General features: G+C 44.8%; 1 protein-coding gene across 1 annotated transcript in view; it reads left to right on the top strand.

The window, feature by feature from the left end:
* Nucleotides 1-3,823: 3,823 nt before the first annotated feature.
* Nucleotides 3,824-19,534, top strand: part of frem2a (FRAS1 related extracellular matrix 2a) — a 72,594-nt gene continuing 56,883 nt past the window's right edge. Inside the window, exons 1-3 of the mRNA XM_069672062.1 lie at nt 3,824-3,945; nt 10,338-10,473; nt 13,067-17,984. Of these exons, the coding sequence (XP_069528163.1) occupies nt 3,824-3,945; nt 10,338-10,473; nt 13,067-17,984 (5,176 nt within the window). The remainder of the gene's footprint in view (nt 3,946-10,337; nt 10,474-13,066; nt 17,985-19,534) is intronic.

Raw genomic sequence — 19,534 nt, 5'->3', positions numbered from 1 at the left:
ATACAACTTCAACAAGACTAGGTCAAAACCTAGTATGTGGCTGACCACGTCAGGTCAATGTGCGCTTTTGTTGGCAATGTGTTACAAGGACTATCCGTATGACGCTGATGACAACGTGTTTGAAAGCAGGTGCGAACTGCAGACGTAGGTGAGGACAGCGGACGAGCAGCGGAGGAGCAGCCCCCCGGACAAAGTATCCAGAGCCGTATAGACAGAGAGTCGAGTCAGTGGAGGTACAATATGCTCCATGATCCGTCATTGCGACTCTCTCTGGCTGTGAATGTACCGTCACTCACTCACTCACTCAGTCAGTTAGTCACATACAGACCTGTGTGAAGGGCTGACCACGGAGGTCGGCCAAAAATAAGTGAAAATCTAAAGAAAAGGAAACAAATTTGACACTTGGTTGAAGGCAAACTAAACAAACTTAGAAGGCAAGTCTAAAAAGGAAAATCAAGAGTTACAACCGGAGCCAACCGTGGACGTCACACATGCGACACTGTCTGGATATCTGGGAAGTGTGCTCCCGCAATAACTGTTTATCCTCATAAGTGGCGCCAAAGAGAACGAAGCTGAGATCTTCCAAATTACCACTTATGTACTTATGTATGTATTACCACTTATTACCAATATGTACTGCTAATTTAAATAGAAGCAGAGGATGAGAAAACAAGGCAGACATCTAAAAAATACAGATTAAAATGTAGAGGCCCCAGAAAGTGTCCCGATGGTAAAACACTGTCTTTCATCTGGAAAATAAATGAAGTGTTTGATTGCTCTCTTTTGTCTTGTGGTTTTCGTTTGACAGCATCCGCTTGCAACGTGAAACAACAGTGGATTAAAAAAATATGCCTTAAAATTAAATCTCCCTCTATATTCTCATCCCACCCGAAACAAAATCATGACTAATAGCTCGAGCAGTATTTTGTCCCAAAATGTGCTTCATTGTTTGTCTGACTGATTAATGTGAGAATGCGGTTTATTATCCCCGTCTCATGAATCACGATCATCAGAGAAGGTCTGAGTCATTTGTTTCTGAATCGGTTCTTTCGCCATACTTGGGGAACAGAAATGCATGCTTAAAGAAAAAAAAGGCTGGGGAGAATAATAAGAGCGATGCACAATGGAGAGCACCACACCGTTGTGTCTCCAGACTCAGACGGAGGGGAGGAGAGGCGTCACATATGGATTTTCTCATTTGTTTTAATCAAAGTCAGTGCTGGGGAAAATCAGCTGAAATTTGCTTCTGAAATAGGAAAAGGTCACGGTGGTTAAAAAGCAGCAGATTTTATGTGTTGCAGTGATGGCCTTACATACATTATGTATTTCCAAGCTGGTTAAAATCGTAGTTAAATAAAACCCCCCCAAAAATATAAATCTTTTTTTAATTAAGTGGTGTGTGTTTTTTTTCTTCCCCGGCCAGTATAAATATTTAACCGTTTTAAATGCTGACTAAGTTCAAGATAAGAGATAAGATGCATTAATAAAAAAAAAGTAAGAAATCACCTCATTTCATCACCTCGGTGGATTTTTCGCTCTTTAAAGCATGAAATTAAAGTTTGACACTTAAACAAAGCCGGTGTTGCAGTCTAATCTTTTTGAGCACTGAGGCAGAGAGATGCTTCATCATCACATTTCAGGTCGAGCTCTCAGTCCTGAGCGAAGCTGCTGCACGTGTGCACCTGTGGCTCAATCCTTATTTATAATCAAGCATGTGGAGAATTAGCATTATTCAAGGCTTCATCAGTCCATCACTGCAGCTGTCCAGTTATAAAAGATAAAAGGCAGACTGTTTGCTCTAGGTGTCACTCTTATGGTCTGGTTCTATGTCGACTGTGGGAATCCTTTTATATGACATGAATGCAGACAGACAGTGAGGAGGGTGTGTGTGTGTGGGTTGATTCAACATTTGGCTTCACAAATGCATGAAAAGAGATGTTTTAGTACTTCCTCAGTAGGGTTGCATTTGACCAGGCGTGGGCAGATCTGTCCTCCAACCTTTGAGTATATGCCTCTGCACAATCACACACACGTTTGTCCTCAGAGTGCAGCAGCGTGGGTAAAAGCAGGTGACACCTGCACGGCCTCTTGTCCTCCTACCTGATTGAATTCAAACGCATACAAAATGTAAGAACTACAGAAACACACGACAATGAAATGTACTCTTCTGTTAATTCTTTGCCAATCATATTCAACTGTATTGTAACGACAGGCCGTCACGCCTCGTTTCCCATCATGCCTTGTGCTGGACTGAATGTTTAGTTTGTTGTTTCATGTTTTTTGAACACGTTAGTGCAAACAGCGCGTGCTTCAAATACATACACGCGGCGCTTTACCGCCCTGCCGGCTCCGCTGTTTACACAGACGCCGTTTTGCCTCTGTACGCTTCTGTCAGCCGGCTCCGAGGCGGAACGACTTCGCCCCACCGTTCCGCCTCCGTGCGTTCTACAAAGAAGACGTAATGTAACAGAGGCGTAAGAATCCCGCCTTGAACTGGCAGTGTAAAAGGCGCTAAAGACAATAAATACAGAAAGTTGCTGCAGTTAATAACTGATTGATTTGTGTTCCAGTCAAAGGAATAGGCAGGCATTGTTTTTGAGTTTGGAGATGGTGGACGTGAATAGAAACAGGATGCTGACACGAGCACAACAAACCAGTATTGGCTGATCTCTGTGGCTGTGCATGAATCTGTGTGTGTGTTTGAGGAAGCGATAAAGGAATCAATACCAACTTGCCATAAATCGGCTCTTACATCTTGGTCTTCTTTTCCTCAATCATTCGTGCTTCCGCTTCTTTATAAATGACACGTTGAGCTCTCGTCTTGGCCTCCTATTAAAGCCAGCGGATCTAAAATGAGATCTGGTCCTCCGCCCGCACAGCGCAGATAAAAGCCGCTCTGTAGCATCAGGTCAGTGAGCCAGATAACGAAATAGGGAACAAGGGAACGGAAACGGCCTCTGACAGCCCATCCAGCTCATTTTCACCCAATCCTCACGCGGCTGTCACTCAAGCACATGCAGCAGGTGTGTATAATGCAGGTGTGTGTGTGCAAGCGGGGTCCCAAATGAGCTGAAACCTCAATCAGCACATGTACACACGGCAGGGTGATATCGCACATCAGGGAAATTGATAAATGTAGAGGCTCCGCATTGAGGTTATTCAATTATAAGACCGGCCTAACTCTGCCCCCTGCTGTCTGAAAATGTGAATGGCAGCCGGAGGAGCAAAAGCGTCTTTTACCAACTGTATTCTTGTTTTTCTTTCTCTGCAGAACCTCAACTTGTAAAGCTTGATGGAGAATAGACATTAAGGCACACAGCATTTTAAGAGAAGCTGCAATTTTCCCTAATTAAGCACTGAGAGCGAAACACTCCATAAACTCTGCCAAGAGGAAGATCCTTCTTTAATGAGGATCTTAGATACAGACCCGTCAGGCTGAAGTGAGATAGATCAGCTGGCTTTAAAGCAGGGTTGCACTTTCTCTTGGTTTCCCATCATTAAAGACATCCAAAATAAAAGCCAGTCATCCAAGAAAAAAGCTATATATTGTTACCTATTTCCTGTATTTTGAAACTAATGTTGGCATTTGCGTTTTAGTTTCCAAATGCAAATTATTTTCATTCATCCATCCATCCATTATCTATTACCTCTTATCCTCTTCAGGGTTGCGGGGGGCTGGAGTTAATCCCAGCTGTCAAAGGGCGAGAGGCGGGGTACACTGTGGACTGATCGCCAGTCAATCACAGAGCTGACACACAGAGACAGACAACCTTTCACACTCACACTTACGGGCAATTTAGAGTCACCGATTAACCTAACGACCATGTCGTTTGACTGTGGGAGGAAGCCGGTACGAGTACCCGGAGGGAACCCTCGCATGCACGGGGAGAACACAGAAAGGCCTCCTACGTCAGAGCCGGGATTCAAATTAGGAACCTTCCAGCTGTGAGGCGACAGCACGAACCACTGCACCACCAAATCACACATTTCCCTTGAATGGCTTTATATTATTTACAGTAAGCTATGACACCATTTGAAAAACAGGTGTCAAATCTGCTGGAAGAGAAACAATACAGGGATCTCTTTCTGAGGACAGACGGTTATGCAGTAGATTCCTGTGTGCCGAAAAGACGAACATAGTCAAATTACAGTAGGGATGAAAGGATGATATCAGAATGACACATAAGATTAGGAAGTGATCTCTGGGAGGACCTGAGCCACACTTTTTCCTCTCCTCCATAGAAACCTATAAGAGGACAGGCTACGAAAACAACAAGTAACTAAAAGGCCCTCACACATGCTCTTCAGGTGCAAAATGTTCCTTATACCTGAGACATAACTCATCAACCTACCAAGGGTTTCATGGAAAATACCTTCAGCCTCTTACCAGCCTGTTCAAGTCTCTGAAGGTCATCTGTTAGATATAATATGACTCAGTCCTTTCTGCGTCTGAAGGGCCTCTTAAGCTTAAGTGTGCCGACCTTCTGTCTGTGATGGAACTGTTCACCTTGGGCACAAGCACCTGATGGATCTCAGTAAGCCTGGATTCAAATCCTAACAGATGCTGTGTGTCACTCTGTAACACTCCATCGAGACTGATTCTTTTGTGTGCTATGACACACAGCAGACTGATGTAACTACATCACAAACATATTTAGAGATAAGATGTTCTGTTTGTTACATCCAATGACAAGATTTTTTTACAGCTTCAGAGCAGAAAATTAAATAAAAAAAGGTTTTAAAGCGTCAGAAAGTCGCCTCCCTAAACAGTTTTTCGCCTTTGAGTTAAGTGGTCTCCTAAATGTGTTGAGGCTGTCCTCCAGCTAATCTTTTATAATCCCTCTTTCTTTCTATCTCTTCTCTCTCTGCACCAACTTTCTGTGTATTAAGGGCTTGTGGGAGTTTTAATAAACCGCTCGGAGAGTGTGTTTTGAGGACACCACGGCCACAGGCTGAGTTTAGCTTGTTTGCGCTGTATCCATGAAGCCTGGTCAAAACAGAAAGAGGATAGTTTTAAGCGGACTATTTTTCCTACATCAGCTCATTTTTGTCCCCGTGATAGCACGGCGTGAGCACCCAGAGTGCATGCAGGGATATACTGTAGAGCTTCTTCACTACTTTATCTCTATTAACAGAAATGTGTTGGCCACTTTTAGACAGACATTCATGATCCTAACATTAATGATTCACTAACTCTTCCTGCTTTTGTAATAAGATGTGTTGACAACTATTGAATGAAGGTTGATTAACTGTGGATCAGTTACCCATATGTCCCATGAAAACAAATCCCCATGACTTTTGTGATTACTTGACCTTTCCCTCTATTGCCACCATCCATCCATTCAATATCTATAGCACTTACCCTGCTCAGGGTCGCGGGGGATTGGAGGCCTATCAAAGCTGTCATTGGGCGAGAGGCGGGGTACACCCTGGACTGATCGCCAGTCAATCACATGGCTGACACATAGAGACAGACAACCTTTCACGCTCACACTCACACCTACAGGCAATTTTAGAGTCAACAATGATCACAACATGCATGTCTTTGGACTGCGGGAGGAAGCCGGAGGACCCGTAGAGAACCCACGCATCCGCGGGGAGAACATGCAAACTCCACACAGAAACTTCATCCGAACCGGGATTCAAACCTTCTAGCTTCGAGGCGACAGTGCTGACCACTGCACTACCGTGCCGCCCTCTGTTGCCACCAGCATGTCAAAATTAGTGGACTATATATCGGCAAAACAATTCGAATCAGCTGTACTCAGCCATATGTGGGCATGTTAGCATGCTAAAGTTAGCATTTAGCTCAAAGCACTGCTGTCCCTATGTTCAGGCTGCTGGAGTGGTTGAAGTTTAGTCTTGTATGTTGAGGCCTGAACACAACGGGAAGAGTAACTAAGAAAGTACAAGTTAAAAAAGGAAAGGATTTGAGTGTTGCATTATGGGATTTGTAGGATTTATAACTTTTGTAGCCTGACCTATATCAGTAAATATAAAAGGATATTTTTTTTTACCTGTATTTTTTAGATATTTCTTTTGAGAGTCTCCAAACGTAATGCCTTTCTTCACAAGATTCACTGTTAACCGGACAAATCTAGGTTTTTTTCTTCATCATTCCTGGTCAGGTTTGTTCTGTAGGAGTCTTACCTTTTAGTCAGTGAGTGTCTGAAGTCAGTGGTGTGATAGCTTGTAGGTTAGGTAGATTTGGCCATCTTGGGTCAGGTCTGTTTTGTAATGTAAGCAGGTTTCAGCTATTAAATCATGTTTTGGACTACCTATATTGATTATGTCCACCTGATTTGCTTCTTTTTTTTGAGGTGTCCTCTCCTCCTCTTTAATCTTGGTACGCAGTCGGATAAACTGTTAAAGGTTTACACAGGTGAGTATTTATTTCACACAGTTCCACTGATGTTACAGATAAAGTCACTGATCTGAGCTTTCCTCCTTCAGCAACACAGGTCTCACAGCTGCACTGACCTGAAATGTCTGTGCGCAGCGTGTGTGTCTGTTTGTGTGTGCGTGTTACAGGTGTTAGTGGACAGGGAACAGCTCGTTGGCAGAGTAAAGAACAGAGCCGGCGTGAAGGTAAACCGCGTCGCACAGATGGCTGTTGACCTTGAAACCAGCTGCCCTCTCTGATCTCCGTGACCCCGAGGTCAGGGCTGTGAGAGCTGGAACTTTACTTATTTTTTTAAGGCCTGTGTTTAACAGAGTCGCACAGTCTCTGCGAGGGATTTATCTCTGCAGGGTGGACAGAGCACAGAGAGCAAGTAGATGCCTGTAATCATCATCGTGGTCACTCAGGTTTGCAGAGCAGTTCTGTCTGGTTTCCCAACAACATGAGCACGGAGGAGGGGGCGCCTTTCTAGTTTTACCCCCCAAAACTCTGGAACGAGATGTGTCAACAAACAATGGCTGTTTTCAAAACACACTTTTATGTCTCAGTACGACAGTCTTTCTTTCTTTTTTTGTCTTTATTATATCACAGACCTTTTTTTTGTCTGTTAGGGTGGTCTTTGCGTGCGTCCGTGTGAAAAAAATACTGAGTGAAGACTGCTTGTCGGTTCAACACAGATTTTTGTGTATACTTTGAGGTCCTTAATGTCCCGTGTGTATCTTCTTTTATCACCTTACATGGAAACTCTCTGATTCTCTTCACCACTCAGCCTTGAGCCAACCAAAACCTTTACAGCTGGGATAATAAAACACTAGCAAGCCTGACCGGCCTAAAATTTAACAAGGAATATATTCAGCTCTGATTCTAAACCCATGAGTCTTACATAGCCATCAAAGCTACTTGAATGTGAACACCTGGTAACCTTTCACACTATCTCAGGAGCTGATTCCTCGATTGCTGCTGCCAGTGTTCACCAGCAGAGGGCAGTAGGTTATCAAATAATAACATCAAATATGCCTTCCCTTACTATTTAGATGGAGATAATGACTGCATGTAAGTGAGTGATCTGTGAGGGGTTCCTGTTTCTTTTTCTCAAGGAAGTTAAATCTTTTGGTTGTACTGCAAGTCGGCAAAATGTCTGCAACATGATCAGACTGGGTTAAACACTGATTTTCTCATCTAACATGTAACTTAGTATGTTTGTAGTAAGTTTATTTCTCTGTGGACCTTCTATTCTCATCATGCTCCAAAAGGTTAATGTGACAACCAGAAAACAATTAAAGTGAAACACTTGAAACTATACTTAGAAGCACAAAATGTTCCTAATCTCTTCTTTTTTTTAAATGTTTTGTCCATTTCATAATAACAATAAATTGCTGTAAAAGCACTGCAACAAATGTTCACCTCTGAGAAGCTACGACTGCCGACATCCACCGCCACGCTGCCTGCAGGGCTGAGAGCTTTGTCTGATGTGTGATGGAGTGTGGCAGACATGTCCCTTGTTAGACTCATCAGATCTGTGAAATCACGTTATATAGACAGAATTGGCTCTGTAAGGGCCGTGTCGCAAAGCCAACTAGCCGGAAAAAGTTCCACACATCAGCTTTTAACAAGTCATTAAGCAGCGTATAGAGGTGATTCTGAATTTAAGTTCCAACCAGTGAATGTCGAGACAGGTGCAAAAGACAGAAGGTCCTGGAAGATGAGGGAGGAAAAAGGATGCAAATTAGGGTGTTAGAAGGCAGAAAGAGTTCCTTGAAAGTCTCACCTTTCTCACAGTTTTCCAGGTAATTAATGCAGAACCAGATCCACAGAAACAACAGATATTTACCCAATTCCCCTGTGCTCATAATAATAACCTTGCTCCTTTAACTGAAAGGCTAAACCCACAGCAGCGTTGTCATTTGTAATGCAAATGAGTGTGTGAGACGCAGGAACAAATTGGCAGTTTCACCAGACAGTAAACGTTTACCAGAACGGCACTTTGTGTAAACTCACACGGTCATTGTGCTGATGATTACAGAGCGGCGGCAGCGCTCAGATGCCTGTTTGGAGAAACAGTTCCTGGTTTGTTCTCTGAATGCCCAAACTGTAATATGGGAACAAAGCTGGACCAGATGTGAGCGCGCACCGTTTGTATGTCTTTGTGTGGATGTGTGTGTAACAGGAGGGGGTTTCCTGTTAAACTTTTTCAGCTGACCCAGACAGGAAGTAATTGGCAGGTTGGGTTGTGTGGGGTGGTAAAATCAGTAGTTGGGCATGTTGAGTTGTTGCTTTTATGCGTGGGATGCTTGAAGAAGCAACAGGTTGTGCGCGGTGCGGGAGATAGTGAGGACAGAGCGGAGAGTGACGGGAGAAAGGCCCCTTTCATTGATGTGCAGTGTTGAAAGCATGAGAGGAACAGCTGTGTGGTGTGCATGCGGGAGGAAGCGATGGAAGAAGTATGCAGATTCTGTCCTTCAATTAGTGATAGTACCATCATGTGCAAACACAGATACAGCACGAATAAGAACCCTTCTTAGTTCAGTGAAAGTCTAGCTTTATCAATAAACTACTTAAAGATAGCATTATAAGGATTTCAGAGAGTCCTATCACTGTACTTGATTTTTATTCATGATCCATTAATATGTAAAGTGCATTTAGATATAGAAACTAGTCGAGAAGAAGCCAGTTATTACTGCTTTATATACGTTTGTGCACAGCTGCATCAGTGCATTTTTTATGTATGTATGTATGTAAAATGTGAATGCATTAAAGTAACTTCAGGTGGCACAATATAGTGCAGTAAAAATGTTTTATTTCCATCTGACATGCAGCAAGCTGGCTGCATGGTGGTGCAGTGGTTAGCACTGTCGCCTCACAGCGAGAAGGTTCCTGGTTGGAATCCTGGTTTTCGGAAGAAGTGGGCCTTCTGAGTTTGCATGTTCTCCCCACGGACACGTGGGTTCCCTTCGGGTCTTCGGTCCAGGGTGTACCCGACATCTCACCCAATGACAGCTGGGATAGGCTCCAGCCCCGCCTGCGGCCCTGAGCAGGATAGCGGTATAGATAATAGTAAGGATTGTAAGGTTAAAAAGTTGCCACCGCTGTGTGTGTGTGCACAGGAAATTACTTTCTGCTCCTTAAATGTGTTTCTTTATGAATACATTTACATAATATGTATTTTTAATCAGAGCTTTTTAAATAAATAAAAAAAATACAGGAGTGATGTGCTTTTACAGAGATAAAAACCAACACAGTGCAATCACCGTGCACAACATGCAGCTCCTCTGTGCACGGTGAACCGATTCCCCGCCTTGGCTCGAACCCTGCTGGACATCTGAAAAGCACATTTGTGAAGTAAAAGACAAATCAGAGGCTCAGAATGTCCCCTCAGCTTCGTCGCAGCATCGCAGATTTAAATTCATACCTCTTGACTCCGGTTGGATGAGAAAGGGCGTGGGTGGTTTTGAGTCTACTAAAAAAATCTAATTTTCTCAGAGCGGTGCAGCCACATGTTCGGAGGCTGAGCCATGCAGGGAGAATAATTATTTTGTTAACTGTTATTTTGGGACTATTTGATGGCTTTCAGATAGTTACACCTCATGGTAACTACACAATTCTGTGTGATGGACCAGGAAAAAAAAGCTTTATCTTCACAGGCCAAACAACAATAATTAAAAGGCCATTTTTTACATTCAGTAAAAGAGTCACACTGTGGTGTAAAATTGATTTGGATGAATGAGCTCTGGTCTGCTCCAGCTGCTGAAAAACAAGCTCCATGCGAGTCCAGCTCATATAAAAAAAAACGTCAGCTTTTATGATAAGTTGGGGAAATTTTTTTGACATTTTCTGCATGCACGCTTGGATGCAATGCAAATGCAACAATCTGATGGCTGCCTAACCCTCTTCCTGTCTCATTACCTCACAGTTTTGAATCTTCCACATTCCCGTACAGGCTCAAACCCCAGAATCTCCACGAGGGGCCTTATCACAGCCCAGCAGCTGCTGAGCAGAAGGAGCCCCGCATCCCCGCACTTTATGAATATGTCATCAATCCCACGCTGGACTTTCTAAAAGTTTTGGCGTGCTTGGTAGGTGTTAGCGATGGGCTGCGAGGATGAGCCCTGACTTTCAGGGATAATGAGTCAGAGGGGAAGTTCTTGAGTCAAAATAATGAGAAACACTTGTAAATAAGAGCTCGACATGTTATCTATATGCGCTTTTACTTTGAAGAATCATGTAGTAGGAAATGGAAAGTTCAGTAGTCTCCTTTGTTTCCCATCACCCCCTCTGTCTCTCTTCCTCAGTATTAATCTCACTGCACATGCACGTATCTGGATGCTTCCTCTCACGTAAAGGCGTCAGAAGAATGCTCCAGCACACATAAAGAGTACGACAGCTGGAAAAAGCCGAGGGTGCCATGTACTTTGAAATAACAAGGCACCAGGAAGCCTCTAATCACCTGGCATTTTAAACATGGGTGGTGGTGAGTCAAGGAGAAAATGTAGTGACAGAGAGCAGAACTTCTAAGCTCCAAGCTTATGTGTGAAGGAGTTTTAAAGACCGCAGGCTGTCAGGTTTTGTGAGAGCGAACTTGTAACTAGTTTCATGGAAAAAAGATCCTCCAGTTGAGCATCAGAAACATTTGCCTGTATTTCAGTTTCTCAGAATTACACCATGTTTCTCACGATTAACTTTCATGTTTACACAAACTTTGGACTTCATACATATTTCATCATATTTGCTGACCCAAATTTTGGTGTAATTAAAAGTGGCCGTGCCTTTTTTATTTGACCTCAACAGTTGCTAAAGCCGGTGCTAACCTCTCTCCAAAAAATGCTTTAAAAAAGAAATGAAGCTTTTAAGGAAAAAATGTGCAAATCGCACACAACTGATCACATCAAAAAGCCTAGTGGGTTGACTCATGACTAAGCCTTGACAGATGTTTCAACTTGCTCCTCACACTCCCCCCTCCCAGGACCACCAAGGTCCAACGCCAAAGATTTCCAGTGCGAAGAAACGGCTTGTTTTTGGTCCCTGACAGCCGAATATGTATTTCATATCCCCACGCTGCTGCTTAAGGCATTTTTTTTACATTTTCATAATTGCATTACTTCACTGATCTACGTCGACAAGGACAGGGTCATTCTTTCTCAGCCCACCGGACTGTGGGAGATTTTTACATTTTCTGCTTGAGGGAAGGTCAGCACATTTCAGAGGCCCACATTCAAGTGCGTATTCACCACGAAATAAAATAAACAGCTCAATGAATAAATGGTTAATGAATAAGGACTAAACAAGCTAGCTTTTACTTCTATATCAGCTTATTTACACTTAAGCTTTGTGCAGGAAGTGTGGGCTTAGAGCAACCGAGGACGAGCATTAGAGAGGATTAATGAGGCAACAACAAGCAGACTAATGACAGTGTCCCTTTATTAAGGGAATAAAGCCCAAAGCCCAAAGTGTATCTCATCAGTATCACATCTCATCCATACATTGAATATGATTGAGCTCCGTTTTACTTTTATTCCACATTTTACTGCAAAATTTAAATTAAAAAAAGATGATTTTCTATGTTCAAGTGTTCTGTGAAATTAAGTTTGACTCTCGCTGGGTTTTCGACTGTCAAGAGTTCAAGGATAGACCATGATTTGAATAGTAATCAGAAGTCACTGGATGTGCATAAATGAGCTGCTGGTGGTTCTATTGGACAGTCTGACAGTAGAGACGGCAAATGTTACAAGAGAACCACTCATGTGGTCACACCAGAGAAGAGACTTAAGAAGCGTCGGCGACAGGACGTGCCGGAGCTTTGTTTTTCTAAAGATGTAAATAAAGAATCATAAAAATAATAAATGAGCATTGGGACAACAAGTGCATTAAAAATGATTCTAATTATACATATTTAAAGCATTTTGCATTGTTAAAACCGTGCATTCATTTTTAAACCTTGCTGAGTAAAATCTGCCTTCATCATCAAAGCAGTGACATAACAAAGTAACTGCAGTTATTAAACTTTCTCTTTCTGACACAGGATGAAAAATGTTGACAACCTTCCCTCTGGATTACTATTTGGACGTTTCTCTCAGTTTCATCAGTGTCTGTATGTCCACAGATTATATGATCCGTGTTATGTAGAGTTCTTATGAGAAATACTTTAATAGGCTTTTCTCCGGGGCTTTGCTATCTTTAAAATGCCTTTTTATATCTCCCAAAGAATAGCCCAGACAGGAGAAACTCACTTACTAAGTGTAATGAATCACATCTGTGTAATTCAGCCTCATCTCACAATCCCCGCCCCCCCGTGATTGTCAGCTGATCTGCCCACTGGCGGTCACGCTGAGGCAACAAGCCCTAAAAATCCTCCAATATGCGCAGAGAGGGGCGGTGGCACTTTTACGCAGGCTCTCAAGTGTCTGAAGTTAAAAATCCTGCGCGCTATTCTCGTTGAGTATGTGGAGGGTCCGGGAGGATAGATGCATGGGAGCCACCGTTTAGGCATCCAGCTGACTCCCAACACTTTGGGGATTTTTTTATCTTGTCGAGGGAAAAAAAAGACCGGAGCGTTTCTCAGCATCCGCTTGGCAGAGTGACTGTTTTCAGATGGTTTGGATCACATCCATCGCCAAGATGCTCCATAGACTTCTCCTGTGTTTCTCACTCACAGGTGTTGTTTTCGCGCAGCCTGACAGCGATGGATTATTTTACGCACTGAGATCTGAACTGTCAGAGGATGCAATCTTGGTGGCTAACAACGGAATACGCGTGCCTTTTGGGAGATCCGTCTTCATCGATCCCATCAATGATTTGGTGATTCAGACGCAGCCGGGAGACCGGTGCAGCATCACAGTCCTGGATAATGATCCGCTCTCACAGAGACCGGGGCATCTCTCCCCCAAAAAGTTTCCGTGTGATTTCGGTCCCAATGATGTGACATACTCCCACTACGGCTCCAGGAGTCCGGCAAAGGACAGAGTGAGGCTGCAGCTCAGGTATGACGCGCAAACTGAGACAGTTATTATCCCGTTTATGATGGAGGTTGAAGTAGTTTTTACGCAGCTCGAGTTACTCACCAAAAACATGCCTCTCACTGTCGATAATCTCAAAGGCACCAGCAACCCTATTGATAAGAAGATTCTAGAGTTTACTTATGATAGAGACTCTCATAAATGTGAGTTGACGTCCCTGTCTGGCGGCAGCCTGCTTCCGAGATACGGCAGACTCATTGATGAGGGTAAACTTTCCAAAATGATGGACTGTGATGAGTTCACACAAGCTGACATCCGCTACGAGCACACGTTTGACCGGAAATCCCCCAACAGGGACTATGTACCCATGGTTGTGGAGCTGCATGATAAAGAAGGCAACCTAGTGAAACAGGAGTATTTTCATCTTATGATTCGCATCAAAGAGGGAGAAGAAAACACTGCCCCCAAACCCAGCTTTGTGTCCATGATGATGATGGAGGTCAGCCAGTTTGTCATGACCGCCCTAACCCCTGATATGCTCGCTGCTGAGGACGCAGAGTCAGACTCGGATGAGCTTATTTTCAACATCACCTCTCCCTTATCTTACGAGGAGGGCTACATAGTCAGCACCGATGACAGAAACCTCCCGATCACATCCTTCTACCAGAGAGACTTGCGTGATTTGAAAATAGCTTACAAACCCCCCTCCCTGGACTCAGACACAGAGAGGATTTTCCAGCTTGAGTTTGAGGTGGTAGACACAGACGGGGCCGTCTCAGACCCCTTCGCTTTTATGATAGTTGTGAAGCCGATGAACTCCTTGGCCCCTGTTGTGACACGAAACACGGGTCAGCTGCTGTACGAGGGTCAATCTCGGCCTCTCTTCAGCGCCCACAACCTGGAGATCAGCGATGAAGACAACCTGGACTCTGTCAGCATTACAGTGGTGGACGGGCTGCGCCACGGTGACCTCATGGTGCTGGGCTCCCAGAGGAAATTCTTCACGCCTGCTGATCTTACGACTGGGGTGGTTGTGTACCAACATGATGGGAGTGACACATACAGTGACAACATTGTGTTTAAGATGTCGGACGGGAAAAACGAAGTAGAATTCCTTTTCCCAATTACAATCGTTCCCACTGATGACGAGCCACCGATTATAAATGCCAACACTGGCCTGGTGTTGTTCAAAAACCAGATGATGCCCATATCTCCCCTCATGCTCAGTGCCGCTGACATCGACTCTGAGGACTCTACTATTAAATTCACCATTGTCCCACCCTTTTCTACTATCGGCACAGTGCTCTTAAGGCAGTCAGACGCCCCAGAGGACCCGTCCTCGTGGAAGTTCAACGCTGAGGACGAAGTGTACGAGAAGGAAGTGACAGAGTGGCTTCAGAAAGATATCACTGATGGCAAGTTGTTCTACAAGCACACAGGCCCTCACAACACCGACACTGTAATGGATCAGTTCGTGTTCACAGTTCAGGACGACAACGACCCCCCTAATGAGTCAGGAGAGAGTGCTTTTATAATCCGAGTTCTACCCATAGACGACGTACCTCCTGTGCTGTTCCCCGGCACCACCCTGCAGTTGACCGTGCAGGAGTACAAGCTCACGCACTTTAGCAAAGAAGTTCTGCGCTACACTGATCTGGACTCAGAAGACCGCGACCTTAAGTACACAGTAATCCAGCCCCCGATAGATACTGATGAAAATAACCCAGTTGTGTTTGGTTCTCTGGTTCTGACAGACAGCCCTGACACTGAAGTCACTGAGTTCACACAGGCTCAAATCAACCACCATAAGATCTCCTACGGTCCCCCGGATGTAGAGCTTGGAATTACAGCCCACGTGGTGCAGTTTCGCTACACTGTCGAAGACACGGCTGGGAACAGCGTTGAAGGGGCTTTTATGATCTACCTCCAGCCCGTCAATAACAAGCCCCCTCAGATTACAAACACTGGCTTCACCGTGTCTGAACGTGGTATGCACATCATCAGTATTGCAGAACTAGAAGCCACAGATTTAGACACAGAGAAGGAAAAGATGACATTCACTTTAAGCCAGCTCCCTAAGCATGGCCAAGTCCAGGTTGCATTTACTGACCTAGAGAAAAAAGGAGTGTTCAAGCTTGAGGATATCTCAGAGGGGAAGATTTCATACGTCCATAGCGGGGAGGAGACAGTGAGCGATGAGTTCCAGCTGGATGTCAGTGATGGGATTCATGTTGTTACCGTGACAGTCAAAGTTAATGTAAAGCCCATCGATGATGAAACTCCGACCATCAACCTGCCTGCCGGAACAATCGGCTCACATATGGATGTGCTGGAAAACGGAGCCACAGAAATCACTACTAATGTCATCCAAGGCCACGATGATGACACAGATGACCTCCAGCTGACCTTTATTGTGGAAGACCCTCCACTTATGGGTGAAATATTGGTCAAAGGAGTGCCTGCCACAAGGTTCACACAGGCTGATATTATTAATGGCGTGGTTGTGTACGCACACACCGGTGGTGAGATAGGTCTCACCTCTCAGCAGGATGGCTTCAATTTGACCCTCACAGACATGTCCGATGAATGGACAATAGGTGGCAATAAGGTCAACGGCGTCCACATTCGTGTCACTATCCTTCCTGTCGACAGCCAGGCCCCCGAGGTCGGAGTTGGGATTCAATTCAGTGTCATTGAAGGGGAGAAATACGCCATCGGCTCTCAGCACTTGGACGCTGATGATAATGACACTCCAACGGATGATATCCTTTGCACCATCATTGTCCAGCCGACTGCCGGCTATATGGAGAATATATCGCCGGCCCCAGGCTCAGAAAAGTCCAGGTCAGGAACAGCTATCAGTGCTTTTACCATCAGAGAGATCAGGGAGGGGAACGTCTACTATGTTCAGAGCATTCACAAAGGGGTAGAGCCAGTGGAGGACAGGTTCACATTTAGGTGCTCTGACGGCATCAATTACTCAGAGAACCACTTCTTCCCGATCGTCATCATCCCCGCAAATGATGAAAAGCCTGAAATATATCTGAGAGAGATCGTTGTGATGGAGGGGATGAACATCGTCATTGACACCCCGATTCTGAACGGGGCTGACGCTGATATCCCACCTGAGGAGTTGATGTTCATCATTTCGAAACCTCCTAAACATGGTACCATTTTAAACCAGCTACCCACCGGCTCAGTTGTGCTGACTAATTTCACTTTAGAGCAGATTAGGGAGGCATCAAGTATTATTTATGAGCACGATGACTCAGAGACAACAGAGGACAGCTTTGATGTCACTTTGACGGACGGAAAGTACTCAGTGCAGCAAACAGCCATGGTTTTGATCATCCCTGTTGATGACGAGACCCCCAGAATGCTTATCAACGACGGCCTGGAGGTAGAAATTGGGGAGACCAAAGAGATAAACAACAAAGTGCTCAAAGCAACAGATTTAGACTCAGATGACAGCACACTGGCGTATATAATCCGGTTCGGGCCAGGTCAAGGTCTCCTGCAGAGGAAGACCCCATCTGGGTCTCTGGAGAACATCACACTCGGGATGAATTTCACACAAGCTGAAATTGACGCAGGGCTCATACTTTACTCGCACAACGGGCAGGAGGGCATCCGAGACTTGGTCAAGTTTGACGTCACAGATGGAATGAACCCGCTGATTGATCGTTACTTCTACATCACCGTGGGCAGTATTGACATGGTGTTCCCCGATGTGGTCAGCAAAGGCGTGTCTCTGAGAGAAGGCGGCAGAGTGACTTTGACCACCGATCTTCTCAGCACCACTGACCTCAACAGCCCTGATGAGAACTTAGTCTTCACCGTCACGAGGGCGCCCGTCAGAGGCCACTTAGAGTGCACAGACACTCCTGGGATGCCCATTGTGTCTTTTACCCAACTCCAACTGGCTGGCAGTAAGGTCTACTACATCCACACCTCAGACGATGAGATTAAAATGGACAGTTTTGAGTTTGAAGTCACTGACGGCTACAATCCTATCTTCAGAACATTCAGAGTCTCTATCGTGGACGTTGATAATAAGAAACCTGTGGTTACTGTAAACGGTTTGATGGTCACAGAAGGGCAAATTAAGCTGATTACACCGTTTGAGCTCACCGCAGAGGACCAGGACACAGCCGAGAAGCTGCTGAAATTCACCGTCACCCAGCTTCCCGTTCATGGCAAACTCCTCTACAACCGGTCCACGCCCGTCACCAGCTTCACCAAACAAGACCTCAACGAAAACCTCATCAGCTACAAACACGATGGAACCGAATCATCAGAAGACTCCTTCTCCTTTACCGTCACTGACGGCACTCACACTGACTTTTTTGTTTTCCCGGACACTGTGTTTGAGACTCGGCGCCCTCAAACCATGAAGATCACCATTGTGGCCATCGACAATGGCGTCCCCCAGATGATGGTGAATAAAGGAGCCCCCACTTTGAAGATCTTGGCCACGGGTCACCTGGGGTTCCCCATCAACTCCAAAGTGCTGCGGGCGGAGGATCGAGACAGCAGCCCGGCCTCTCTGGTGTTCCACGTCACCGCCCAGCCCAAACATGGCTACATCGTCAACCTGGGACAAGGGAACAACTCCATCGACACGTTTAGTCAAGGTAAGAAACACACTCACCGGTGTATGACCTATGACCTTTGCATGAATACTGCATGTGGATGGCTTTATCAAATGACAAGTGATCTGTTAAGAGGTGTTCAACGGTTGAGCGGTTATGACGCAGCAAATCATCCTGATTTATTATTATTTATAATTTATCTTTAAAAACCTAAAAGCTAAATATTTGTGCTTGTTTGAAAAATGTCTTCAGTCGTTATTTTGTGAATCAATTAATTATTGTCCCCGAACACGTGCTGTCATACTCTTAAACCTCAGAGAAAAGTGAGATGTTAAAACTCACTGCAAATGTGCAGGTTTTGATTAATCTTTCACGCTGCATATCAAAGATTTTAATTTATGGGGTAATAATTATTCGTATGCGTGACAAGTTCAGGCTTGGGAATTTCAATAGTTAATTTGTGGGCCTGATTTAGATGTGCCTTCCTCATCAAATCATAATTAGCAGACCGAAGTTAGAGGCTGATGTTTCACGCAAACGTCTTGTAGACGGTTTGAGATGAATAATTTATTATTTCTGCATCTCCGGGGAAATGTTCACATCCAATGTTCCCTACAGTGGTTTGTTAAATGAAGCGGGACAGAAGTAGAGGATCGTGTGAAAAGGTCAGTGCAGACCTCTTAGTGACAGGATGGCATTTGAGTGGGAGCGCATTTTCATGGTTTAGCCAGGTCACTTCAATTCAGAGCAATTTATGGCAATTTTTGCATCTTCAAAAATCCATTTAGAGACTAAACCTCTCGGGAAAAATACAATTCTTCACCCCGCCAGCACACAGAGCAAGGTATGCCACCTGAAGTATGAATTTGTAATCATTTTTGCATGTTTGTTCGTCCATAATGAGGGCTGAATCAAGACGACAATGCCACTGATTGAGGTTGAAAGCGATGCAATCAATGCAGTATTTCATGCCACGCTGAGGCAATTAAACCAACAAGTAAGGAAATTCACCTGCTTGTGTCACAGCTTTGTGTGTGCACAAACGGGCAGAGGACGCTCAGTGCTCTTCGGCGTGCAGGGGACGGACACTTCTGACAACCGCCAAGTGGCTGCAGTCTTTGAAAAACAAAAAAAAAAGGGCACAGATGAGACGAGCGGCGGCGAGAAAGAGAGGCGAAGGGGCAGAAGAGGCGGCGGAGAGAGCAAGTAAAGTGGAAGAGAGTGCAAAGGAGGCAGAGGAGAAGGGGGTAAGGGGGGGGGAGGGAGGGTGTAGGTGGCATGAGAGAAATAAAGAATGAGGCGAGGGGCGTGAGAGAGTGACTGAGAGAGAGCAAACAGGCTCGTCAGAAGAATCAGTCAGGTGAAAGAGACAATCCCCCGCTCTTTATTTACTGTTCCTATTTCCAGGGCACATCCCATGAGGTTTCTCTCTTTAAATATTTGATGAGCATGGTGCCCCCTGTTCACAGTGTTGACTTTAAATTTGCGAGGTCCTCGGGTTCAAGGCTGCGTCCCAACTCTCCGGGAGCACATCCCCTTTCTTGCTGCCACCCCCTGTTTGAAAAAATTGATGACACTTGCCGGCGTAAAAA

Source organism: Semicossyphus pulcher, unplaced genomic scaffold (assembly GCF_022749685.1).
Source record: "Semicossyphus pulcher isolate SPU_LCO1_2020_fin unplaced genomic scaffold, fSemPul1.0.p SCAF_10, whole genome shotgun sequence".
Taxonomy (NCBI): Eukaryota; Metazoa; Chordata; class Actinopteri; order Labriformes; family Labridae; genus Semicossyphus; species Semicossyphus pulcher.
The sequence above is the reverse complement of the archived record's forward strand: the minus strand, read 5'-3'. Positions and strand labels throughout refer to the sequence as shown.